Here is a 26,750-nt window from a genome sequence, read left to right as displayed (position 1 = left end):
ATTACCTTTAGACCAGTGTAATGAAGAAGACTCCATCAGGCCATTAAAAAAGTGCATCTGAATCTGCAATAAAACAAAATATGTCCCTTTAAAAGTCAAACGTAAATGCATTGATTTAATTAGTTTACACTGTAGCTAAATACAAACAGATGGGCAGATAACACGTGTATGTCCCATGAGTTACTACCATTTAAAACCTCCTTCTTCTACTCTGCACAAAACAGCAACAAGTCCCACATAGCTTGAACTTCTATTGGTCGTTATGAGGTTTGAATTCCCACACAGCTCCTCCCTGTTTTTCTAGGTTCGTTTATTCAAATGGACGGGTTTGCCGTGTCTTTAAGAAAATATATTCTATTTAGAAAGGAATGCTTATTGCTAAAATAAAAGACTTACATTCTTACACAAGAAGGCAAGCAAAGTCATCTTAGCTTTTAAAAATAATATTTTAATGAAATGACATGATTCCACCAGATTTTCTATAAATCCGCGTTGGTTCACCGGGAGGAGCTGTTACTTATAACCAGCGCTCCTTATCAACGGCATTCTATTCCGCTTCCTGATTGGTCCGTTCGGCTCAAATTTTAGCCAATGAGAACGAGGCGCAGAAGATTTAAGATCCTCAGCGGAACTACTTTGTTAGAGCTGTCGGCTGTGAGGTAAATCCGCCAAATTGAAATAAATATAACAGAAAAGGACACCCTTCGTTGTCTAAACTGGATTTAACAGAGCCAGGCACGCTAAGGTAAGATCGAAAACGCAACTCTCCGAGTCGCTGAGCACAGAGCAGCTTCGAGAAAGCCGCAGGCGTAATGCAGGGCTAACCGCGGGACTCCTTTTCACATTAGCTAAAAGCAGTGAAGAGATTTGGTTTGTTTGTTTTTTTTTGGTGGAAATGCGTCATTTTTTTGGTGGTGTGTGCAATCCAAACAGCAGCTACTGGACATTTGTTTTCGGGCCAGCCATGCCTTTCACAAGAGCGAAGAAATTTGCAGCGGCCGCAGGCAGCAAAACATCCAAGCTGAATGCAGCAGCCACAGAGAACCAGGTGAGAGGAAGGGGGGGGCTGCACCAATCTCCCTTTAAATGATCAACAAAGCATGCAAGGTTTCAGTGCACATACTGTAATAATAAGCATACACAAGTATTTGCATGAGCCCGACTTAAGTTTTGCTGTGTTTGTGTTTCAGGAAGAGGCCAATCAGACGAAGAGGTCCTCCTCCCCCCCTAATGGAGCTCCCAAGAAGAGAACCGCCTTTATAGACCTCACCAATGTGAGTTCTGTCTGTTGTTTTGGAGACTTTCACTAGATGCAGCATTTTCCCCAAGAGATCAAATACTTCCAAGTGTTTGCATGCAAGACAAGGACTTGCTTTATCGCTGTTTAAGGAAAATCCTGCTTCCCTTTCTAGCAGGACTGGAGTCCTGAAGGTAGAGCCACAGCTGCAGAAGGATTTGTTTAGATCAAAGTGCTTCCCCTGGTTGTCTCGGTTTAGTAGTTCCCAAGGATTGGCTGAAGAATCCAAAATCCAGTTCATTTTTTTTTTTTTTTTTTAACTGTCTTTTACTTTCATCAAAACTATCAACTTGCATTATTGCTGATCTATACGTGTATCAACCAGCACTATATAATTAGATGTGCTTTTAGGGTCTACTAATTGGTTTTGGCCTGAAAAAGCCACCTCTACGCTTTAGTAAGAAGTGCGTTCAGTTTCACGTCAACATGGGCCAAATCTCTGCAGTTACCTTCATCGTAAAACACGGCAACTGTATAGCATCATTTACTGGACATGTAACAAGTTGTCTTCAAACTATAATCTTCCTGCACCAAACTAAAGAGCCCCTGTCCTTTCGTCACAGATTCATTAAGTCTTTAAAGGGGACATGCTATGCAACGTCCACTTTTGAAGCCCTTAAATACCTTTTATTGTGTAGATGGAGTCTCCAGGAATGCAGAATGCAGCGCTTTGTATCTTGTTTTGGTAATGTTTTCTTGATCCGTTCAGTTTTTTTTTTATTAGGTTATTTTGAACAGTTATGTCCCGGTATTTCCTGCAGGGCTGCTAAGCATGGCCACAGGCGTCTGGTAAATCCACCATTTTTATTTCTCGCTGCGATTTTTGCTGTCCAAGCTGAAGGATGCCGAGCCGACAAGTGGATGTGTCAAAATGTTCTGTTGCTCACTACACCGTCCCCCAGCATACTACTTGATGGCTGAACGGGGTGGAGTGGAACGCTTTGCGACCTGGAGAGAGGCCGGGGTGTCAAGTGCCTCCTACGCATTTAAAGAGGCCGTCACACCTGACTGTAAATGTGAAAAGGAATGCTTTAAAAAGCACGCCGTGTCCCCCTTTAAGAGTTATCTGACAGGAAATGATCAGAGGGGGAAAAGGTGTCCTGCTGAGGTCAATATATGTGAACCTGTGAGAGCTGCGTTTAGCAGTAGCCTCAGTATGAGGGGCGACTCTTCTACCTGTACACCACTCGCCCCTCTACTGAATGTTTATTATACGCTTCAGACATTACCAGCAGTAATGTAGCTCACCATGAGCCTGTTTTATAGTCAGCTTTACAGAACATTTAGGAAGGGCACATTTCCTGTCACTGGATTTCTTACAGGGTGACCACAGACCGTGGCTCCTGATTCTGTAAAAAATGTTACCATCGTCAAACAGGCAAAAGCTTTTGCGTACTGCTGCCGCTAGTATGAGTTATCTATAATATGTTGGAACATGAAATTACAACACTTTGCCCCAATGCGGTACCGCGCACGTGACGTCACCGTCTCAAGAGCAACGCCCCTTTTGCCGCTTAGGTAGGGCACACAGGAGAGAAAGCACGGATAACCCAGCTATTACAAGCGCAACAGAAACAGCGATATGACCGACTTTACAGCCGTTAAACTTTCCCAAGACGCTGTCCCAGGCACACGGTTTACTGGCCGCACTGTTGAAGAACACACCAACCTTCAGCTCAAACGATGGCTTGAGGTTCGAGGGTTTAAAAAGACTGGAAAACTGGCCGAGTTGATCGAACGGTAAGCTTTGTTTTTTTTTCCTGCGCGGCGGTCATGGCAGCGTCGGCCGTTTTTTTTTGTTGTTGTTGTTTGCAATCACCGTCCAGGAATGGGTATATGTTTAATGTTTGTCTCATTTGAAATGTTTTTGAGTAAGCTATCCTGGTAGCAGGCTATCATGTTAGCGCCTGCTACCATGATAGCCTGTATGCTGTCATGGTAGCAGGCGCTTCATTATTAACATGTCGGCCACCAAAATACTCTTACCTTGACTTGATGTCGCTGGAATTGGGTCAGGATGTTATTCGGTTGGGCCCTTTCCTCCGACAAAATGCTTGCTACATATGTACTTGAATTTGGTAACTTTTTCCGGGTTGAACTGTTGTGTAGGCCGACCGCCCCGGTGTTCCAAGCACACATTTCTCCTTGGCAGTCTTGAAGAAAACATCCTTCATATGCGGCCGATCAGCGTACCTCGAGTCGCTGTTGCACGTTCCATAGCAACAATGTTTAAAAACTATGGTCTTAGATTTGGAAAAAGCAGTCGTTTACCGAGTGAAACCAAGGGTAACGTACGTCTCTTTTACAGCGAAACAGCGGCGGACTATGCAAGGTTGCCCTACTGCGTACCACGTGATGTGACGTCATCGTGACGTTGTGTTTCTAAAAATAGCTCGCGCGCGGTACCGCATTGCAATGAAGTGTCAAACTGGGCCATTTTTGCTGAACCCATTTAGCCCATTGGATACACTTTTTTTTTTTTTTTTTTTTTATTGGTATTAGGCATTTTTATTAGACTGTCACTTTCCCCCCATTTTCCCTCTTGGAACTTCCTGAAACTGTTTATTTTACCTTACCCCTCAGTTGTGTGTTTCTACTTTGGGGTCCCAAACCTGTGCTGATTATGTAAATCATGTCCGTGTGCTGATAGGCTTGCTCATCACTCAGTGTGAGTATTGCTGCTTCTAAAAACGACTGAAGTGGGAGGTGAAATGCAGGCACTGTGGCCTGTTTGTTAAACTTTAGTTTTCCCTGCAGGAATAATTTGGCAACCTCAACGTTGAAACTCGGTCATTCTTACAGCTCCACTGACGGGGAAGAGGGATCCACAGCAGCAAGAGGACAGAATACTTAAAAGAAAATCGTCCAACAGATCTTTTATTTTTTTTAATAATTTTTTGTTTTGTAATTAAAGCTTGTGTAAGGTTTCCCAAAGCGGCATTAAACACACACACACTTTTTTTTGTTTTTTGGAACCTGATACCTGTCAGTAATGTAGGATTGTGGGGGTCAGGGCTCATAGCATAAACGCCATTAAACATTCTTGCGTTTTACCCCTCTGGATCTCCAGACAGGGCTCTGCCGAGGGGTTGTCCTCTCTGCTTTAACAGGCGCTGGAAATGCAAGTCCACACTTTGTTAAAATAATTTTCCACAAAAGCTGCTTAGTTTTATTCGCGTGTTGAATATCTCCATCTCCACCATGACTGGTTCAGAATCAAGTTTAAATCGGCAAGTAGGTTTGCACTTACAAGGAATTTGACTTGGTATTGATGGTGCAGACAAAAAATGAGAATACAGTAAAATAAGAAGCAAAAGGATATATATATACACGGAAGCTGTATACACTCAGCAGACTGTGCCTCAATGTAACGCAGAAGCTTGTAAGTCCTGAACGGGGGAGCGAGACAGTGTCCACATCAGTGTTCAGATGTTAAGCGATCCTGTTGTGTGAAAGGTGACAGGAATTATTTTTTGCGGAGGCGTTTTAAACTTTGAAGGGACTGAAACAAAATGCTGTTCATGTTAAGGGAGTTGAAAACCACCTTTTACCCCCAAAGTTGAGAGGTAAGACGAAGAAGACTATTTCTGTCGATGCGTTTTCTGTGATAATTTCTGCCTCATTAACTCCTGGTTTCTGCTGTGGAAACGGGGAGAAGATTGGTCCCCTAAAAAGGGTCCTGCAGTAGAAATGCTTCCCAATTCACTTGGAGGGGGAAATACACCTGTTCATTTGAATATAAAATCATGATACATGTTTAACCAATGTGGGCAGATGTCTAAACTCTGCAAACACTGCGTAGGTGAGGTAAACAACTCGGCTGCATTTTTCTTTAAACCAATGGGATTCGCTCCAAGCGGCGTGAATGGGCCGAGCACGGGTCCCTGCTTGGCACATGAGACTGAAATCTTTCTCTCTATAAAAAAAATGCTCCTGCTCAGACTAGATTTAGAGCATCCATTTTCAAGTCCTGCTGCAGGTTTTCCATTGTTCTGGTCTGGACTTTGACTAGGCCCTGCTACCACATGGATACTCGTCGATCTAAGCCGTTCCATTTTAACTCTGGCTGTATGTTTAGGGCTGTTGGCTTGCTGGAAATCGAACCTCTGCCCCCTCTAACACAGACGCCTCAAACTTTGGGTCATATTCATCCAAAACGACGTGGTTCGGCCGTTTGATTCAGGTGCGCCGGACAAGGACGGCGCTAAAAGTTGCAAGACATTGTCCTGACAGGACTGCCCCGTATTTAGCTGCACCTTTCCTCACAATCTACTCTGACCATCTTCCTTCTCCCTATTGGGAAGAAAACATTGTGTGGTTTATACTTTTCTTTCTTTTTTTTCTTTTTTTTTTTTTAAGTTCTTTTAATTCCCCAACTGTCTCCAGGCTCATAAGGTGCAGATCAGCCTTCCAAGGCGGAAGAAGGAGCCGACAAAGAAAGCTGTGAAGACCAGCTCCACCTCGGTGCAAACAAAGAACCAAGCAATCCTTCAAAAGTAAAACTTTTTTTAACGCTTCCCTTTTCCCAGATTTCTATCTGCTGTCATGGTTCCTGCTTCAGGCAGCTGTCCTTAGCTCCCTGCTTCTCGCCTCCCGCAGGTCGTCATCTGTGAGCTCAGAGGGGCCTGAGCCTGAGCCCGAGCTGACCAACGTACAGGAGGCGGATGAGAAGAAAGAGGAGCTGCAGAGGGACGACCCCGTTCCAGCCGAGGAGCCGGTAGATACTTCTCCCCCAGTGGTTCTGGAAGTGCCAGCAAACGTTCAGAGGCCGTCTGTAAGAGGAGCAGTACATCTCTAACGTTCTTCACATGACCTGAAGCTTTGCATTTTAACTCAATGTTGCCCCGATTTGTATTGTATAGATCCCAGAAGAGTTTGACATCGATTCCGAGAACTCCGAGGACTGCTGCATGTGTCCGGAGTACGCAAAGGATATCTTCGACTACTTAAAACAGAGAGAGGTGAGGTCCTCTACGAGGTTTGTGTGATTTTTATGTTTCAAGGACTTCAGGTTTCGTTCATCCCCGTTTATCTTATGAGCTTACTTCAGGTCCCTAACGCTCATTCTTTGGTTTTTAGGAAAAATTCGTCCTTTCCAACTACATGCACAATCAGCCGAGCCTCAACGCGGAGATGAGAGCCATCCTAGTCGATTGGCTGGTTGAAGTACAGGTGAGTTCTTCAGGGAAGGTGTGTGTGTTCTCCGCTTTTCTCTGGAGAACAGTTGCCGTTCTGATCTCTTGATCGAGTTTTTCCTCCTAACGGGGTTTGTCTTGTAGGAGAACTTTGAGCTCTTCCATGAGACCCTCTACTTGGCCGTTAAGATGACAGACCACTATCTGTCCAAAGCAAAGATCCACAAGCAGATGCTGCAGCTTGTGGGCTCCACCGCCTTGCTGATCGCTTCCAAGTTTGAGGTGAGAAACGCTTAACGCGGGATCCTGAAAGCTGAGCTGAAGGACGGAGACTGATGTTTTTTTTTTTTTTTTTTTTCGTTGCTTGTTCAGGAGCTGTGCCCGCCCGCCGCCGAAGATTTCCTTTATATCTGTGACGATGCGTACCAACGGGATGAGCTCATCAGCATGGAGGCCAGCATTCTGCAGACGCTGTCGTTCGACATCAACATCCCCGTCCCCTATCGGTTCCTCAGACGCTACGCCAGGGTGTGTGTGTGGGCTTTCTGTGCACGGCTGTTGTGTAGACGGGGCTCTGATGCTTTCTGGGGTTTCGCAGCAGAGCGAGCGAAGACGTCTGAGCTAGCTTGGCTCACTTTTTTCTTTTCCTCTCTCTCCCAGTGTGTGAGAGCCAACATGGACACGCTGACTCTGGCTCGTTTCTACTGCGAGATGAGTCTCATGGAGATGGACCTTGTGACGGAGCGGGACTCTCAGCTGGCATCAGCCTGCCTACTGATGGCGCTGGTCACCAAAGGCCTGGGAGGATGGGTAAGCTACTGCCATCTTTGAGGAAAAAGTCAGACCCCAGCTGCAGCTGTCAGGCAGCAGTTGCTCTGAGCGTTGCTACCTCCTCTTTACCTCGAGAGCAGAAAAGACCTGCTGGTTTTAAAGTGCATGCAGGTGTTTGCACCATTTAGCTCATTATTTTGGGCTAGCTATAGGTTTGAATCGCATGCCTTTTTTTCTAAAGGGGACGTATCATGTAAAATCCACTTTTTTAGCTCTTGGATATTTTTTTGTACTTGGGAGTCTCTAGGAATGCAGAAAGATTTAATGTAGTCCGTCCAGCATATGTGTAAATATCTTTATATTATGTTCAGGTCATATTATTCTCCATTATGTTTTTGATCATTAACGTCATAGGGCTGGACGATATATGAAAAAAAAGCATATTGATAAAATAGAAATCGTATTGATCGATATCGATAATTATCAACAAATTCAAAACGTATATTTTAAACGACCATTTTCTGCTGTTGCTCTGCGATCTCTTTTTAGATGCAGTACTCATAAACGCTGAATTCAAACTCAATCCTTTATTCAACCAACTTTTTACCTAAACTAGAAGTTTTAAAAACAGAAAAAAGAGCATGTGCTCTCTGAACCCTTTGAAGGGGGGTAGCTTGGTTCCTGGGTCTGTTTGATTGGTTGGGAGGATGTAATGATGTAATATTATCCTACATGGCTAGAATGTAATAGAATTATTCTATTGAACTTTTTATTGGCACCAAAACGATTTGCTTTTCAGATTCACCTTAGAAGAGGGGCTGTGGGAGTAGATTTATGAGGAATTCAGACCAAATCATTATAGTTCCACTTTCTACAGACTGCAACTGAATGACTTAAATGTTTAAAGATTTCAAAGCATGATATACCCCCTTTTTTAGAGGTTTTTAAAGGGTTTCTACTTTGGCAATCTCAAACTGAACCGTATGTCAGTGGGCAAGCTGAAAATAGGAAAGTCCGTCTTGTATGGAATATATGAAATCTTGGTTCCTTTTACTGCTTGCATCTCACCTCATGCCTTTTGAATATCTTTGTATTCATACAGTGCCTTGCAGAAGGATTTGTACAACTTGAATAACTATTTTGCTACATTACAGCCACGAATTTAAAGCTAGGGCTGGACAATAATTCAATAACAATATATATTGATAGACATATATCGATGATAGGAAAAAAAGGTTAAAAGTTCAATAGAATAACAGTTTTTCTTCCTTTGCATTCTAGCTATGTAGAATGCAACCAATCACAGACCCAGGAACCAAGCTCCGCCCCCTTCAAAGAGTTCAGAGAGCGCACGTTAATTTTTCTTTTTTTTTTTAAAACATGCCGTTTTTAACTTAAAAAAAGTTGATGGAATAAAAGGTTTGAGTTTGAATTCAGTGATTGTGTGTCTGTGTCTAAAAATAAGTCGCAAAGCAACAGCATAAAATGGCCAAAACAGCACTGAATATATATATATATATGTTTTGAATTTGTTGATAATTATCAATATCGATCAATATGATTTCCATTTTATCCATGTTTTTTTTTAATAGATAGATAGATAGATCTACATTGTCCGGCCCTACTTAAAGCTGTAACCAGCTTTGCCGTCTCTGCTGACGAAGTATCGCCCCAGCATGATGCTGCCATGACGGGATGATGTTTTCAGGGCGACGTGTGAAGCGTCATACATGAAACCAAAAAAGTTGACCTCCTTTATTGCGTTTGCTGTGTCTCCTGTTGGCAGCTCTAAACTTGTGACAGACCTTAAACGGGACTCTCTAGCACTTTCAAAAACGGCTTTCCTTCCATAAAGACCAAATTTGGGGCAATGAGTGACTGACTGTTGTTTTGTCAAAAGATTCTCCCTCGGTACTTCACACTCCACTTGAAAGATTTCAGGGAATAAATGCCCTTTCACAGTACTAAACCCCAAAAGCTGGATGTAAGTTTTCTCCCATCTTGTTGCTCCTCCAGTCTCCCATCCTGCAGTTCCACTCCGGCTACCAGGTGTCTGACTTGGCGCCGGTTGTCAGAAAGCTCCACTCCATGCTTGTGGCGCCACCCGATGACAGACTGAGAACCATCAGGAACAAATATTCTCATAAGTAAGTCTGGAAGAACGAAACTACACAAAAAGCTATTCCTGTTCTGAACTGGTGGGTGTAATGTTCTCTTGGTGGTTTTTCAGGGTGTTTTTTGAAGTTGCTTCTCTTCCTGTGGTGGACATTGAAGTTTTGGAGAAAGCTTTGGCCTCTCTTTGAAGATGGAACATTTGTCTAAAAGACTTGAGAGGAGTGAAACCTTCCCTGAAGAAAAAAACATTGTACATAATTTGTTAATATGTTAAATATTTATATGGAGTCCAGTTTGTCTTCCATGTAAAATTGGAAATAAAACCAGTTTCTAAGGAGTTTTCTTAATGCAGGCTTCGTTATTAAGACTTATTTTAAGATTGGATTTTTTTAAATGAGTTTTTATATGAAGAGAAGTCTTAATTCATTAGTAAAGTCTGTAAAGTTATGTGTGTGTATACTTACTATTGAAGTGTGTACTGTCCCACAAGTTTTATAGGTTTTCAAATATTGTTAAAGTTAGCAGCTATGCATGCATATCCATTTGTACAGTGTTTATCATGCCAGTATTTTCTATAAAAACAACCAAATAATGCTGTACTTTTTGTTTTTTGTTATGGCTGTTACGCATAGTCTTAAAATAAAGAAGTGTGTTTTACTGTATGCTCCGACTGCTTTGTTCATCCTTTTATTAGGTGTTGAGCTGTTTGTGAAATGGAGCCGCTGTGATTTCTGAGGGCTGTCAATTTTCACTGGTGAAGATTCTGCTACCCAGGTTATGATTTAAAAAAAAAAACAAAAAAAAAAACAAAAAAAAAAAAACTGGACTTCTATTCTGAAGTTTTGCTTCTCATCCAGGATGCTTTCTCAATTCAAAATGTCTGGAGTAGTGTGGATTTCTAGAGCTTAGACATGTAGATTCAGCTGGAACTGATCTACCCAACAATGGAGTCATTAGGCTCATGTTTGTGTGGCTCACAGGAGGAAGGTTCTGGTTACATGCATGGACGTGTGAGTTGGGTGAAACTTGGCAGGAATCAAAGTTGAAACCTGAGCGCTCCTCTGTTTTTACAGATTCAATTTTTTTTTTGTGTCTTCTCTTGACCAATTCTAAATTAATCTACATGCCAATCTAAGCTCTAAGGAGACCTCGCCAGCAGGTCTACAAAGATTTCCATATTTCTCCAGCCATTTTTAATTGAGTAAGCTTCCTGGGTGGGAAGCGAACGTCTTCAGCTTCAGGATAAAAGTCCACTTTTTACTTTTAAGCTTTCCTTTTGACCACTAGAGGTCGGTAGCGCAGCATGCATGGTTTTTCTGACTGACAGGCTTTCAAAGCAGTGGGTGAGAAACTTAAACGGGCAAATTAAAAACAAGCTTTTATGCAAAAATATTGAAACAAATACTGTTCCTCAAAAGTTTTGAGCAACAGTATTTTGCCTAGAAGACTTTCCTTACTTTACAGGTCAAGACGAGCACAAAAAACAGCCACTGCAGTATTTTTAAAAAAAAAATAAAAAAAATCCCCTGCTCTGTTGGAACAAACTTCCTTTTTATATGGATTTTATGTGGCAGACTATCTTATCGTAGTGCAAAATTGTGCAATGGAAGGAAAGCGATTGGTTGGAAATGGCTTTGGTTTTTCAGATTGAAGTCTTAAGTTTGCTGTCCATTTGTCTTAATTCCCCTCCAAGTCAGTACAGTCAGAACCGCCTTTCCCTACAATAAAATTGCTTGACACATTTAGTCAGTAAAATGTTTTGCCAATTTTGTTAATTGCAAAACAGCTTAACTGCAGCCAGACTGAACAGTGAGTCTGAACACCAGTGTCTGTATTTACAAGGACAACTAAAAGAAGCTCTTAGTGACCTCCATTTAGGAAAAAAAATCTTGGGACTTCCCAAATTCTAAGGTTTTTCTTACAATTTTACCTCAGAGAAGTTATTCACAAAGCATCTTAGGCTTTAAGAGGGCTGCTAAAGTGAAAAAAATGTTAGGAGTAGTGAGGACTTTTAACGTGAAGAAGGGAAGATGGTGGAAACAGAGCTGATTGATCCACCATCTAAACTGGAGGAAACGGGCACATAAACTTTAACTATCATACCATTTTTTTGCAGATAAGAAACTTTATCATCCTCAATGAAGGAAAATTAGTTTCAGCAGCCCGACAGGATATGTGCAGCGCTAATGTGATTCTGATATAATAAAACATTGATCAATAAAAACATTAGGGACATGTACAAAGAATAAAGTAGAGGAATTTTTATATTTACAGAAATGCTCTCATTTTAGAAGAAACGGGGAAAAGTTGCAGTAAAATGTATACATATAGACACTAAGCAAAACAAGAGGTGAGAAAGTGTTTTCTGTATTGTACATAATTTCAGTAGCTTAAATGGACATCTAGAGGTTTGCTTGTGTGATGCCATCTCTTTGCTTTTTTTGTTGAGATTTTTCACGGCTCTAGTGGCTCGCGTTTTAACACAGTAGGCTGACAGGAAGAGGTGAAGAGACATGCAGGTCGGAGTCTAACCCAGGTCGATGACCAAGGCCTCCATACGTGGGTCGCACTAACCTGCTGCGCCCCATCACGTCGATTCTGATTGCATCATGGAGCGCTTCTCCCTTTGCAGGCTGGTGTGTAAAACCAAGCACTGCTCCTCTCGGTTTTACCCCTTTCTCTTTTTCTTTCCCTTCTCCATCGGTTGTTTTCCCAAATCTAACCGCTTTTATACTAGCAGCCAATCCCAGTAACATGCTGACAGTAAACATATCAGTAAATCAAAATGAGGATGCACATCAGGTGCATTCAAACATTTAGATGCTGTGACAATCATGTCAGAGATTTCTTTATCCAATTTAATCGGTTAACTTCTATCATTTGATTACTAGGAGTGTATTTGTCCCCCAACCCACCCCATAATATCAACCAATCACAGCTCTTAAGACAGTGTCACACCTAGCAAATGGGGTCAATCACATCTCCTCACTAAGATAAAGATTTCTGTTGTCTCCTTACTCAGTCGCTCTCAACAGCTATCTGAATCGCTCTTAAGCTAAGACTCTTCGGCAGGAACTATTAGACGAAGATAGGAGCTCTCTGAGAGGACTCTCTGTGACTACGGGCACAGAAACCACAGATCCTCAGTTGAATTTAGGCTTTTACTTTAACTGGCCCGTTCTGACACTTGAACATCCCTTTGATCTGCACCAGGGGCGTCAAACTCAATCACTTAGCAGGTCAAACCCTTCAACACAGACCATGTTGTGGGCCACACAGAATATATAGGTTTATTTATCGATGTGAGACAGCCCTCGATTAATCAGACAGATGAATTTGGAAAGCTGGGCATATTTTTTTCCCCCCAGTAACACCCCAAAAATATTTATCTATGCAAGAGCAGAATACCTAATAGATGGAAAAGTTTAAAATCATTTTTAACTGTCTCCTTCAGTTACTGGAGAGTAAATGTTAAGATTACAGGCCTTTTTTCCCCTGGTCTTCATGCCGTGCTTGGCATTGTTTATTAATAAGTAGCTAATTATTATTTATTACTGGGTTTGTGCATCACTACTTTGGCCTCCATGGCATCTTGTTCCCATTCATCACAAAACAGCTTCCACAGGTTTGTCCAACAACAGGCAGAACAATCGAGCTGCTTGCAGGCTGGTTTGAGGCATCGTTTCTCTCGATGTTTGCAGGTCCTTTTGGTGCCTGGTGAATGTTTTTTTTTTTTTCCTTCGAAATAAAAAAACAGCGATGCAGTCTGTGAAATCTTTGCACAACATGCTAAGTTTATTAGCAAAATGTGCAATAAGGAAGACATCAACGTGTAATTTCTTAGCAATTTGGGAAGTGCAAGTTTTGCTACTGCATCTCTGTTCCAGAAATGATTGCAGTGTATTTTGGAAAATGCAGCGTGTTTGAAATACAAGTGGATTCAAACTGCAACTTGTATGGTTTTGTTTAATCCAAGTGGCATCTTTGTTTTTAGAAGCGAATTTGGGGATTGACTACTAGTAGTGTTTTTAAAAATTCTAATTTCTATGTTGAGCTATATTTCACACTTTCCATTGAGTTAATACGTTTTGAACCTTGTTCAGTATTAACACAACAATAGTGTTAACTTTTGACACTACACATTGGTGATAGGTAAATTCAACACTGTTGTGTGAAATATCAAGTATTGAGTGTTGTTGTAACTCCATGACAGTGTTAACTGTTTAACACTTTCAAAAGTCTTATTTTAACTCCATCTGGAGTGGACCAATATGGACACTTTGAAAGTGTTAAATTCAACTCCTTTGGAGTTGAATTACTTGCAAATTAGCTCTGTAGTCAATTTCTTGGCTTTTAATAAAGGATATTATGAAACTATTGGGGGCCGCTTTGGGATGTGAGCTTGACACATATATATTATCTGAATCATCTAATTATAGCTCTGCCTGTATGTTGAGGGTTATTGTGCTGCTGAAAAGTGAACCTCTGGCCTGGCCTCCAATTTTCTACAGCCTCTAACAGGTTTTCTTTCAGGATTCTCCCATGTTCAGCTCCATCTTTCCCTGTCATTGATAGAGAAAAGAGTCTTCACAGTATGATGCTGCCACCCCTGTGTATAATGTCACATACAGGAAAATTTTTTATTTTTTTTTTGCATGTAGGTCAGTTATCAGAGCATCTTCCTCCTATGTTGGCACTGTCCTCGCTGTGACTTTTAACAAACGTTAAACAGGACTTCTTACGGCTGTCTTCTGGCAACAGTTCCATAATAGTCAAATTTGTAAAGTGCGTAACTAATAATTTTCCTGTCAAGAAATTCTCCCACCAGATCTGTGGATCTTTGCAGCTCATCTAGAGTGACCATGGGCCTCTTATCCTTTTGTCTGATTGTGGCAAAGGCTGTACCATGTTCTTTCTAGTTTTGGATGATGGGTTGACAGTGCTTTTTTAAGATGTTAATTCCTCCCTGATCATCCTGGGCTCACTTTTGTGACACCGTTGTAGAAATATGTTGTGAAAACGCCTTTTAGATGTTATTTCATAAAACCTTTTTTTTAAACAGGAATCTTTGGTGGCAGTGATAGACAATTGTAAGCTGATTTCATTTCCCTGCTCAGACTTGCATCACCCAAACAAGAACCACCGGTACCACAGAGCTCTTGTCTGACCTTTAGTTTTGTTTGAAGGTCTATAACAGATGCGCTGTACATTTAAACGGCAGGATGTGGATGTCCTCTGGTGTAATTCAGCGGCGACCATTTCACACAAATACGCACGGAGCTTCTGCTCTCAGAGCTGTCTGAGCTCATTTTTCCCGCCGTCATTCACTCGATCAAATAAAGTGATTGATTGGCTGCGTCGTGTGTGTGTGTGAGTATGTGTGTGTGAGAGTGAGAGTGTGCGTTCTGTCCGCCAGTTCACTCAGAGCAACGATCCCAATAACACCCTCTGATTAAAGTGTGGTGGTGCAGATAGTGCCCATCCCGCCGGGGTGGATAAAGATCTAAACCAGCGCTGCCAAACTGCATATGAGCTATTGATCAGAGCTTGGATGGGAAACAAGGGTTCACCCTGTTAAGCGTCGCACAGTCAGAAAGACGTTGTTTTGTTCATACAAGTCCTTCAAAGATGCAGGTGCTTATTTCTCATCCATATAAATGTTTGTAGCGTTATAAAGAAACATTTAATTCACTTCAGATGGAGGAGTCTTCAGCTTTTAATACTTAGCTGGCAGATTAAAGGACTAAAAGTTCATGGTTTCCAATAATCTTGTTTCCTTTGTTTCTGCAGAGAATCTCTTTCTCATTTGTCCATCTGAGGATTCTGCCTGTTCTCGCTTAACGATTCAGTTGGAGTAGTTGGATCTAAAAGGCGTCTTTATCTGTGAGAGCCTTTGGGACTCATTCTTTGTAATTCTTCAATTGGCCAAGTCAGCTAATTACTGGAACATTTTAGGGGCATGTTGGCTGCGAGCACATTGTGATTAAGCTCCTCACCGAATGGAGATCGCTTTGGGTTCATCTGCCTTTTGGGTAAACCTCATTGTGTTCAATGACATGGTTTACAGTGCCTTGCAAAAAGAAACCATCACCCTTGACTTTTTACCTCTATTTTTTTTCTTTTTTACGTTCCAACCTATAATTTAAATGGTTTTCAATCTTATGTGACAAATTTGCAGAAAACCGTCTATGTTGATGAAGTGAAATGAGAAAAAATGTATATAAAAAAGGAAAAGAAATACAGAAAATTGGCATGTGCATATGTATCCAAGCCCTTTGCTATGAAGCCCCTAAAAAGTTCTGGTGCAACCAATTACCTTCAAATGTCCTATAATTAGTGAAATTAAGTTCGCCTGAGCTAAATCTAAGTCTTCCATAATGTCAGTATAAACACACCTTTTCTGAAAAGCCCCAGAGGCTGCAGCACTGATAAACAAGAGGTGTCACACCACGAAGACCAAGGAGCTCTCAAAACAAGTCAGGGACAAACCTGTTGAGAAGTCAGGGTGGGGTTAGAAAAACCCATGTCCAAATATTATATGTATATGGAAGAATGTGCTCTGGTCAGAAGAGACTAAAATTAGACTTTTCATCCACATGGAGAACACTACGTCTATCGCAAACCCATCACCTGAAGAACACCCCCACAGTGAAACATGGTGGTGGCAGCATCATGCTGTGTGGATGTTTTTTAGCAGCAGGGACTGGGAAACTGGTCCTAGTCGAGGTAAAGATTGATGGAGCTAAATACAGGGATATTCTTGAGCAAATTGCCACAAAAGGTGGCTCTAAAAAGTACTGACTTAAGGACAGGTGAACTTTTACTCATTCAGAGGGTTTCTGTTACATTGTCCACACTCTCTCTCCTCTCATGTTTCCACTTGCAAAACCCCAATTCACCTTCAGGAAGACACTGTGCAAACCCTCCCAATAATTACCAGCTGGTCTGGAGGTTGTTAGCCCCCCAGGTCCTGAAGACCTGTGTCCCCCAGGTATGTGGCACACTTCAGCATGTCCTCAAAATGAGCCTGAGTCTTCAGAAGGTCCCTGTTTTGTGGAAGATGTCATACCTCGTACCTGTACTGAAGATAATGTACTTGAAACCCTAAAGACTACAGAACCCTCGGTTTGATATCACACATTATTAAACCACAGGGAGACTCATCCTGTGGTAGCTTCTGACTTTGGTCCAACCACCTTTAGTTCACCTACCAGTCCTGTTAAGGAGTGGAGGACACAATCATCTACCTGCTCAACTGAGTGCTTGTTGACCGGGACAAGCCAGCCAACATTGTGAGGATCATGTTCTTTGTGTTGGTGAAGATTCTCAGTCATCCAGGTCATGATCTGTCCGAAAAAGGTTCCAATTCCAGCAAACCATTGGGAGAAGCCTTATGGAACGATTCCTAAACCTTTTGGACACATGTCATACAGTTTAAAAGGAAATTCTACAAAACACTAAAGAAATTAATTGAAACTTCTGAGTTTGAAGAAAATAATAGATATTCACCAAAAATTCAATTATTCTGCCATTTTTAGTCATTGGTACAGGAAAAGTTTAATCTTATTTATGGTCAGTGAGGAATATGAAAGTTTATGTCTTTTTAAACGAAGTTAACCTATTTTTGACTGTATCTGTAACCTGAGGTATAATCTAGTTAATACCTCCACTAATACCACACAGCCATTTAGTTGCAGCCACAGCTAGAACATCATTTTATTGTTTTTGACGTCCATCACTTTGTCAGCTGTGGCCACATAGGTGCTTTATAAATAAAGTTGATGATGATGATGATAGCTGGTGGCTGTTCCAGGTCAATTTTTTACATTGTTCACGGTTTGCGCTCACTGCAACATAGGAGCTTGACAAATAAGATGTAAAAAAAAAAAGCAATATTGATTTGCAAATATAGTATAAAATATACATGATAGTGTGAATAGAGCTCTTCTGTGAGTCTTCCTCCTGAGGAGACAAAAAAGTAATGACTGTAAGCCAAAAGCTTAAACACCCAATAACACTCAGAGCATTTAAAAGTTGTTTACATAGCCATGATTCAGTTTTGATATTCCAGTTATACCAACATGTGCCAAAAATATTTCTTCTTTTACTATGAGCTAAAATGGATGAAATAATAGAAGCCTTAAAGAAATGCACTTTATTAAAGCGTGTTGAGTAATCTGATCAATAAAAAACTCGCACTGTTCAAGCTGTGCTCTGACAGCAAGATGGCTATCATGAGGGACAGAGTTGAAAACGGGTTGCAAAAGGTTGAAGAAGAATTGTAACTGTTTAGTATGTTTAGTGTGCATCCAGAGCTGTAAAACCTGCAGGTCAATTTGAGAGGGTCTTTAGGGAAATACACGTAACTTCTGAGGTCAAAATGCAGGATGGGGGAGTGCACGATTGGTTTTGTGTGTTCATAAATTTTCTTTCCAAGAAAACACAGGTCCTTTAATAAAACCTGTTTCATTTTCTGAGTTATTTTTGGGGCAACAGGCGATGTGTATAGAATACGTTTGGCATTGTTAAAGAGAAAGCTGAGCCACAGAGGAAATCTCACTGTTTACCAGTCAATCTCCAGTTCAATTCTTGCTGATGGTAAGCGACAGACAGAATGGGTTTGCAGATGCGAGAAAGCATCAAATTGAGGTTTTTCTCGTGTGACCTTTTTCCCGCATGCTGGGTCAAGGAGCTCAAGTACTCCTTCGCACCCATAAGACACGCTAAAAATGGTCAAGACTTTCAGAGGTTTAAATTTAAACATAAACCTTAAAGAATAGATCTAAAATATAAGATTAAAGACCCCGCTTTTAAAAGCTATGATTGAGGCCAAACTCATTTTCATTTAAGTGGAAAACAACAGATGAAACAAAATGTCTGACTAACCTCAGGAAGTCCAAGTTTAACTATTTACCATATTTTCCAGACTATAAGTCGCTCCGGATTTTATGCATAAAATGCATAATAAAGAAGGAAAAAACATATATAAGTCGCACTGGAGTATAAGTCGCATTTTTGGGGGAAATTTATTTGATAATATACAACATCATAAACAGACATGTCATCTTGAAAAACAATTTTAAATAAAAATAGAATAGAGGCAACAACAGGCTGAATAATTGTACGGTTAGCTTACGCTACATGACACAACTGAGAACGTGACTGGTATGTTAACATAACATATTAAAAGCTATTCAGATAACTAGCATAAATAACATGCGAAGAAGTTAACCAAAGCGCCCGTGTCACTCCAAATAACTAAAATCCAGTGAAATCTTCATCTTCGGTGTTACTTTCAAATAACTCCGTTAACTCCGGAGGTAGAAGATGCGGCACTTCCGCTTCTACGTCGCTTACGTCTGATTCAACACAGGCCTAGAGCGTCCTCTTGCGGTTTGGTGTGAAAATAACAGGTGTAGTGATATACCGGTAAAAATGTGTAATAATTTCACACATAAGTCGCTCCAGAGTATTGTAAACCCGGCCAAACTATGAAAAAAACTGTGACTTATAGTCCGGAAAATACGGTATCCTAATCTCTTTTGTCTATTTGAATAGATAACTAAAAACACATTTTACCTCGATGCTGGTTACAGTCCAGTGTGCAGGTCTTTAACTAAGGTCCTCAGGTCCCCAGGGCCCCATGTCCTGCATGTTTTTGATGTTTCTGCTCCACCAAACCTGAGTCAAATGATTGCATGATCTCTTCAGCAGCCATCAAGGTCTGCCGAGACCTGTTAGTCACCCATTAATATAATTCAGGTGTGTGGAGGCAGGGAAACAACCTAAACAATGGGCCAGGATGCCCACTGTCTCAGTGTTTCATCTATGAAGCAAATATACCCATCAAGTTCAACGGATGTGTCTAATATATTGAGGCAGATTGACATTGTGTTCAGCTTTAATCATGAAAGTTACAAATATTTTCCCACCTGAGAAAGTCACAGCAGATAAAGTCTCTATGAAACATGAATATCTCATTGTATCATGAAGGAATTCCGGGCCGGCATATAAATATATATATATTTTTTTTAAAATAAAAGAAGACGTGATTATCACAGCACAACTACGATAATAAAAAGCAATATGACGACTTACAGTAGCTTTACCTGATTCACTGAAGTGAAAAAGTGGGCCTAACATGTTTGTACTTTTTCTAAATACATTAATAAATTTTTATATAAAATTTTGTATCTTGGAAATGCGTATCATCATCCTTAGCTTTTAGGAGATGCTTCACTAACTGTGTATCATGGAAGATACACATTTTTAACAACTAGATGCATTTTGTCTTAATTTACATAAATAAACGTACACGAGTAGATTGCAGTTTTACACTGCTCCCAATCTCACAGCTAAAAAATACAAATAAAATACAAATAAAAGAACTACAAATATTCTATTTTATTTTATTCTAAAACTTTTTTTTAAATAGGACAGATGCTAAATCAATGGTTACAGTAATACGACAACGTGTCGGAACAATAAAGTAGGAAAATTAAATATTTGGCAATCCTGGAAGAAAACCTGTTAGACTGTTCAAAGGCTCTAGACTGCGATGAGGGTTCAACATCCAGGACAAGTCTAAAAATATAACCAGAGGTACAATGGACGGGTTAGACCACTGCATGTTGACGTGGCCTAGTCATAGTCCAGACCTGATTCCAATTAAGAATCGGTGGTAAATCTTGAAAAACTGATAAAAAAGACACACAAAAGAAATATAACTTTTTCAATATTTAAAACTTATAAGTGAAGGGAATGCTTTTGCAAAGCACTGTTATTGTAAAAGCAATTTAGCATGAGCTAAATGTGAAACCTTGGTGTCTGTGTGTGGGGGAGGCGGGGGGGTCGTACTAAACAGGTAGCACAAACCTTTGTACTTAAAGCATTTTCTTCTGCTGTTTGTGCCACAAAAATCTGTCTGCAACCAGATGCGGTTGCTTCTAAATGTGTTTGTGCTCTTTCAAGTGGCAGACAGGGTGACAGTCTGGAAAAAAACAAATGATGCTAGAAACGCTGTATATGGGACTCAGCGCATGTTCATTATCAGAAACACACCCACGCTCAAACGGTTGAGACAGGAGCAACCAAGTATCCCTGTCTCTGTTTAATGAGCTCCAAAAACTAAAATTCAGGTATGAGGTTTGTGCAGATGAAGACACCTTTGTTCTGCTAACTTGTAAAAGTGTGAGACTGTAATTGCTTACCTTACAGCTGACCAAAAAAAGTCCCTTTTATATATATAAAAAAAGAACTCAGTGAAAAGGACCATGGCCTGTTTAACTTGGTCATCATATTCTGTATGGCTCTCTGTCACATGGGTTGAGGAAGAACTGAATTCCTAAACAAAGTTGAAGCTGTAACAATATCTTTGAATTCTTTGAAGGATACTTTTGTTGCTTTTACTTTGTTCAACCTTAGACTCAAAGACCAAACAGAAGCACTTTAAAAATGTATAGACAACCCAAGGGATCTGAGCTTTTGAGCCTTAATTAGCTTGTTAGGAGATTGGTCTGCTCACAGTTATAATAACGAACAAACCAAGTGCTAATTTCAAGGCTTTCTAAGCTCTCTGACTCCGTAAAGTCGAATAAGTAGCTGCGGTCGTCTCCAATCTGCTGCCTTAAACCCAGATAATTAAAATAATTGATACCCACAAAGCACAAGAGGGCTATAAGGAGATAGAAGCTATTTCTTCAGTTGGTGGACAATTGGGAAATGGTAGGTAACAAAGAGAGTGGAGGTCAGTCACAGGTTTAAAAGAGCAAGAGATATATGAGGTCTGTCTGAGAGATTTGTGTGCTCTGTGAAATATGGTGATTCTAGTAATGGCGCAAAATCTGGGTATAATTAAGAAGAACTCTTTTACTTAGGGATCAGTGAAAGTACTGTTTCCAGGGCTGGAAAACCTGTGCTTCAATAACATCAACATTTTGTTAATCAATTTAATTCAATTTGGTTATTTATATTGCACTGATTCACAAGAAGGGACATACACATCCCATTTGCGTACAGAAATGTTTAGTCATTTCAGTCCTATCCTAACCTGTGTTCCTTGTGCTGAAGTTGAGTAATTAATCTTCACCATCTTTGGATACATAAATGCATCGAGTTCCTGCCGATTCACTATTTGTTGTGTTAAGCAATCAAACAGGTGAATTTTAAAAAAGACCAACGAGTGCATATATTTGTTCCCCAATGGGTTTTAAATAAGCCATTCATGATGTCCAGGTTCTGTTCATCTACTACTATTGTTAAATTCAACCTCATTAAACCCTTGACCTTGTAAAGGCCTCACGTTTTCTTATGTATACACGTGCCAATTTAATCCAAGTCATCTTGTGGGATTTTTTCATACTAAAAATCCCACAAGACTATGGCAACTATGTACGCATGTAACTTCCACAACAGACCTTTGTGACACACATAAAAGTCTCATCTGTGAGTTAACTGCCTAAAGTTAATATCATTCCTTTTCCATTAAGGAATGATTTTTCCAGTTAAAAATTTTTACTTTTTTTTTTCTTCATCAAGATGTTCTGGGCACCAACAAAGTATAAAATTGGCTATGAAACTCAGAATCCTTCATCACAAAGTGTCTGATAGCTCAGTCCATTTTTATGCAAATACATTACCCTGCTTTTGATTGAAATATGTCATTGACATTGTGGAAATATGCTTTTAGCATGATTCACTATAGGAAACTTGTTGGACATATTATTAATTGAAGAAGTGATTTATAGCAGAGTTTAAGTGCACTTTATTACATTGAAGTGGATATTTCATGAGACAACTGAAGTCTAATAAAACCAATTGCTGCTCCTCTGTCACAACTAGAAAAGGAGAAGCCTGGGCAGTTCTGATGAATAGCTTCATTTAGTAGGAAGTACCACCTTTCAGCTGTTTTTTTTAAAAAGGTATAGTGGAAGATTAGGGAATTAAGACGAGGAATAAAATGAAGGGGAAGACAGGACCATATCTTTACACAAGAGTTTAGTTTTCTGCTTAAAACAGGTTACATTAAAAGGTTTACTGTAAAACTAATGCTATTGTCCCATTTTTTTCAATTCTTGCCATTTCTGCCACTGTTTTGAAAAGCTTGTAAACGATGTTTAAAATCTTTATAAATGAAACATCAAGTCCTGGGATGTCTTGGAGGGATTGTTGATGTGCTTTTGTTCCGAATAGGGCAGGTGTATTGGGATTAACTGTGTGTGTATCAGAACTGGGAGCATTTCTTTTGCTTGTTTTACAGTTTCAGTTGATTTGCTTACAATTTAGGGGTAGACTCACGTACAGTGGTGGCTGGTGCTAAAAAAACTGAGGGGGGCGCACACAAGCAAACAAATGAAAAAACAAAACAAATCCTAAAAAATAGCACTATTTGAACATGAATTTTGCCCTCCTTTCCTTCTGCCCAGCAAATTTCTCAATTATATTCTTGTTAAAGTCAGTCATCTCTGTGACTAGTCTTTTCTCCATTGACAACATGGCCAATGCATTTCTCAGAAAAGTCTTGATTCTTTTCAGAGTTGAAAAGCACCTTTCAGCTTCTGCTGTGGTCATGGGTGTGGTGAGGAGGATCTTCAAGAGCGTGACAGTTTCTGAAAAGACTTCTTCTAGATTGTTTTCCTGATTTTAATAACATTTGCTGCCATTTTTTAAGGCTGTGTTATGAAATGTGTTACAGCATTTTTGTGGGACAAGATTATACAAAATTCAGTAACCAAATGTTTTAATCCCCATTACCCATAACTTCAGTACAACTTAAATAATAAAATATCTTGCTGACAAACATTATATCAACATACCTACACAGCATAGACACAACTAAAGGTATTTCTAACTACAACGCACATCTTCCTAATATATTAAATAACATTACTATAAACCAGTGTAACAGTGATTTTCCACAACAACTCACCTCTGCAGCAATCCTTTCATGGTCTTCTACACTGAGTATCCAACGCCTCTTCACTGGCTGACTACTACCTACACTGCTTTGTCCAACCATGGAGTGGAGAGATCACTTGCCTGCTGCTGAATTTGCAAATTAAGACGATCCGGTCCAAGCTCCTTTATACTCCACTTTGCAAACGTAAACGTGAATCGACCTAATGAACTGCAGCTGCGCTAATGAGTCGAATCGGGGATTGTCCAATCACACAATGTTTTTAAAAATATTAGCCAGTACTGACACTCTACCAGTAATGACGCAACAGAATAGGTGTGTCCGGGACGCAGAGCGCTGCGCCCTGTGGAAAACCCTAAATAACCAATTAAAAGTCAGCCTCAGATCACGTGCTTGCCCAAGTTGCTGCGCCTACATTCACTCCCATTAGACCGGCGCCCTGCACATAGGAAAGGAAGTGTGCACAATGTGAGCAATTAAATAGAATTATGTATTTACTATTTTAATAAATTCTAACATGTCTATTGGACACACAGTATGAATAAATACATTTTTAAGTACTTTGCAGTTCAGAAATCATTTATTATCTAAAGGATTTAAAGGGGGCGGCGCCCGATCGCCCCCTATTGGCCAGCCGCCACTGCTCACGTACTCCTCTCGACTAGTCAAATAATGTTTATCTAAAAATTTTATGAAAATATAAGTCCTGCCATCACTTTTAATTTCATTTAAAATTATTTTGCATCTTAATGCTGGGTTCACAGGGAAGGATCATTTGTCTGATTTCTGCCACAATCTACTCCTTCCGACAGGCTCCAATTATCGGGATGGCTCCTAAAATAATCTTACGAGATATTGCTGCCATGTGTGGCGTGTTAAGAGTGATCAGGTCTGCTCAGAACAGAGGGACCGCTCCGACCACAAACCAGGGATGTTCCGGGCACTGGTGGTGGAGGCCAGAGGGGAGAAGGAGCTGTCAGGTGTTCGAAAATCAGCCGACCATTTTAAACTCTTTCCGTGCGAACCAGGCATAAGGTGAAGGAATCTTCATCATGACAGACAAATGTCTGCAGTAATGCTTTTATCAGGCTATTGTGTTGGTATCACAGTAACAATTACGTAAATGCTGTGGCAGTGACGCTCACGTCTTGTATATAATGTGCGAGATTTGTGCTATTATCACACTACAAAATTTCAACATGTCAAAATAATCTGTAGCAACCTGGTTTAGCTGGTTATAATTTATGTGTGCTAACATATCAGATGTAAGAAGATTATTCTCCAGTGTAATTTTTATCAAGGCAGTGTCTCGTCAAGTAGATGCACAATACAGTGGCAGTGTCATGTTTGGGGATAATTCCCTGACCCACATAGAATCATTCACAGGAGGCAAAGTAGAGAAAATACGAAAGGATTTATTCACGACAAAGAGGAATGTGCCCACTGATGCGGATTACTGAGTCCGAGGTTCTGTAGTGTCTGGAAAAGGAGAGGATCAGTTAGATGAGGTGAGAGATGATGAAGATGGGGATTAGTAAGCAGAGAGTAAGGAATGATATGGCTTATGGTTCTGAGAGTTGAAGGCAACAGTTAGGGAGGTAATGGGATCCTGGTGGTGGATTGTGGATGGAGAGAGCACCAGGAGGATCTGAGTTCAAGGAGCGAAGAGAATGGAGGTTTGAGATCAAGATGGAGGATGAATAGATTGGAGAACAGGCTCGGAGAAAATGGCAGGGGAAGTTGGAGCTGCAGGAGACAAATGTGGAGTGAGTCCTAATAGGTGAAGTCCTAATCTTTATATTGCATAACTTGGCTAAATACAGCAAGGGTTTTGAAGAAAGTTTTTGTTTAAGTTGCTGGGAACAGAAAAAAACATTTTCAAAATCGACAAGATAGAAAACAATTGATCCAAACAATTGGGAAACTGAAACATTTCTTTTATTAAGAAGGGCCTTTCTTTCAACCTACAGTAATGCTAATAATGTTCTTTTCTACGCAGTTTTATTGTACCTGTGTAATGACAATTAGGGCTGGACGATATAGAAAAAAAGCTTATCGATAAAAAAAATGCCTATTGATTGATATCGATAATTATTGTAAATATTTAAAACCATATTTTATGTGCAGCTCTGCCTGGACATTTTATGATATTGCTAAATGATTTCATTTTAATAAAGAACACAAACACAGAATTCCAATTAAATCTTTATTTAACCAACTTTTTTAACAATAACAGAATTTTTTTAAAGAAAAATAACTTAAGAGACCTGAGTTATGTTATTAAATAATGACAAAGAATGAACTAAAGTGACCAGTAAAATGACCAAAATAAATATACCAAATAAATAAATAAAATAGCCTATTTAGGTGGGAATAGTACACTAGTTACTTCTCAGGTTTCATAATTGAGAGGCTGATGCAGGGCTGAGGTCCGAGGTTGTGGCATGTAAGGACACAGACTGCAGCTCATTTTGTACTGATTCCCTGCACTAATTGCACAATTTAGGGAGCGCTGTTAGAGAAAAACTTGCGTCCCGGAACTTTATATCGCGGATCAAGAGTGGTGAGTAGTTGTTTGAAGCCAGGTTTTTTAGCTGCAGACAACAGCAGCATATCCCCTCACTATGAAGCACGTTACTGCATGCATGATGTCCTTATGCCGCTTGGACTCTTTTTCATTTCATCACAAAAAAGGGAGCCCAGTTTTGCTGCTATACCTGCTTTGTTTTGGAAGAACTTCCAGAGGATGACGCGGAGTCGCGCGGGGCTGCGGGTGTGAGCGGCTGAGCGGCTTACGTGATGAAACAAGTTGGTTGCGTTACCAGACTTTGTTTTTACCGGTTCCTTGCAAGTTTTACAAATCACTGGTTTATTTCTGTCAGACTGGTGAACTGGTAAAACCCCGTTTTGGGACCGTTTCCTCCGTCGCTCCTTGCTGCGACATATTCACGTGCTCCGTGTTGTGGTTTGAGAGGCGGCGCTTAGTGACGGCGTGCCTGGGTCCGCGATTACGACTGGTCGAGAGGAAGTAGTGACTGTAGCATCAACTAATATGATAGGCTGAAAGGAAGGAAGGAAAACTCTCTATCGAAGTTTTATCAACTCTGTTTTTTCCTATCGCGCCACACGTCTATCGATCGATATATATTGTTATTGAATTATCGTCCAACCCTATCATGAACCTTGCTAATCCATGCAGGATCTGTTCAGTTTTAGAAGTCCTACCAATGTCTAAAGAAGTCTGGACTACGAGAGAGTTTAGAGGATATAATGATGAGAAAAGATATTGGTAGGCAAATGGTTAGAATAAGGAGTACATGTGCCAAGTTTTACTGTATTAGTGGAAGACATGGGCAGCGTTTGAAGAAACTAGCTGGGTTAAGATCCTGTGGAACTTCCAGATCCAGACTGCTGAACAGGTATGCTCATGGCAAAGCAACTGGACATTGTGGTTGTCAGCAGGTAAAGAAAGAGAGCTTTACTGATAAATACAGCGATCTCAAGCAGCATTATGAAA

The 26,750-nt window shown here is 40.4% G+C and overlaps 1 protein-coding gene across 2 annotated transcripts; it reads left to right on the top strand.

The window, feature by feature from the left end:
- Positions 1-600: 600 nt before the first annotated feature.
- ccnb3 (cyclin B3) lies at positions 601-9,980 on the top strand. Of its 2 annotated transcripts, none has more exons than XM_036146275.1 (12): positions 601-745; positions 934-1,048; positions 1,191-1,274; positions 5,684-5,793; positions 5,897-6,071; positions 6,160-6,258; positions 6,377-6,469; positions 6,577-6,714; positions 6,805-6,960; positions 7,093-7,242; positions 9,220-9,350; positions 9,434-9,980. In XM_036146275.1, exons 2-12 carry the CDS (start codon positions 965-967, stop codon positions 9,504-9,506), a joined length of 1,293 nt encoding a protein of 430 aa, XP_036002168.1. In that variant the 5' UTR covers positions 601-745; positions 934-964; the 3' UTR covers positions 9,507-9,980. The 2 variants fall into 2 exon arrangements, with proteins under 2 accessions (XP_036002168.1, XP_036002169.1); XM_036146276.1 differs by having other exon boundaries at positions 613-745; positions 937-1,048.
- The last annotated feature ends 16,770 nt before the right edge of the window (positions 9,981-26,750 follow it).

Source organism: Fundulus heteroclitus, chromosome 14, assembly GCF_011125445.2.
Source record: "Fundulus heteroclitus isolate FHET01 chromosome 14, MU-UCD_Fhet_4.1, whole genome shotgun sequence".
NCBI lineage: Eukaryota > Metazoa > Chordata > Actinopteri > Cyprinodontiformes > Fundulidae > Fundulus > Fundulus heteroclitus.
This window is presented reverse-complemented; position numbering and strand designations above follow the sequence as displayed.

What these genes read in the sequence shown, in the direction of transcription:
- ccnb3 (XM_036146275.1), top strand. Translation starts at nt 965, where the DNA reads ATGCCTTTCACAAGAGCGAAGAAATTTGCAGCGGCCGCAGGCAGCAAA. An exon ending in CCTTTATAGACCTCACCAAT is followed by an intron (nt 1,275 to 5,683) that starts GTGAGTTCTGTC and finishes AACTGTCTCCAG; the next exon opens with GCTCATAAGGTGCAGATCAG. An exon ending in TGATCGCTTCCAAGTTTGAG is followed by an intron (nt 6,715 to 6,804) that starts GTGAGAAACGCT and finishes TTGCTTGTTCAG; the next exon opens with GAGCTGTGCCCGCCCGCCGC.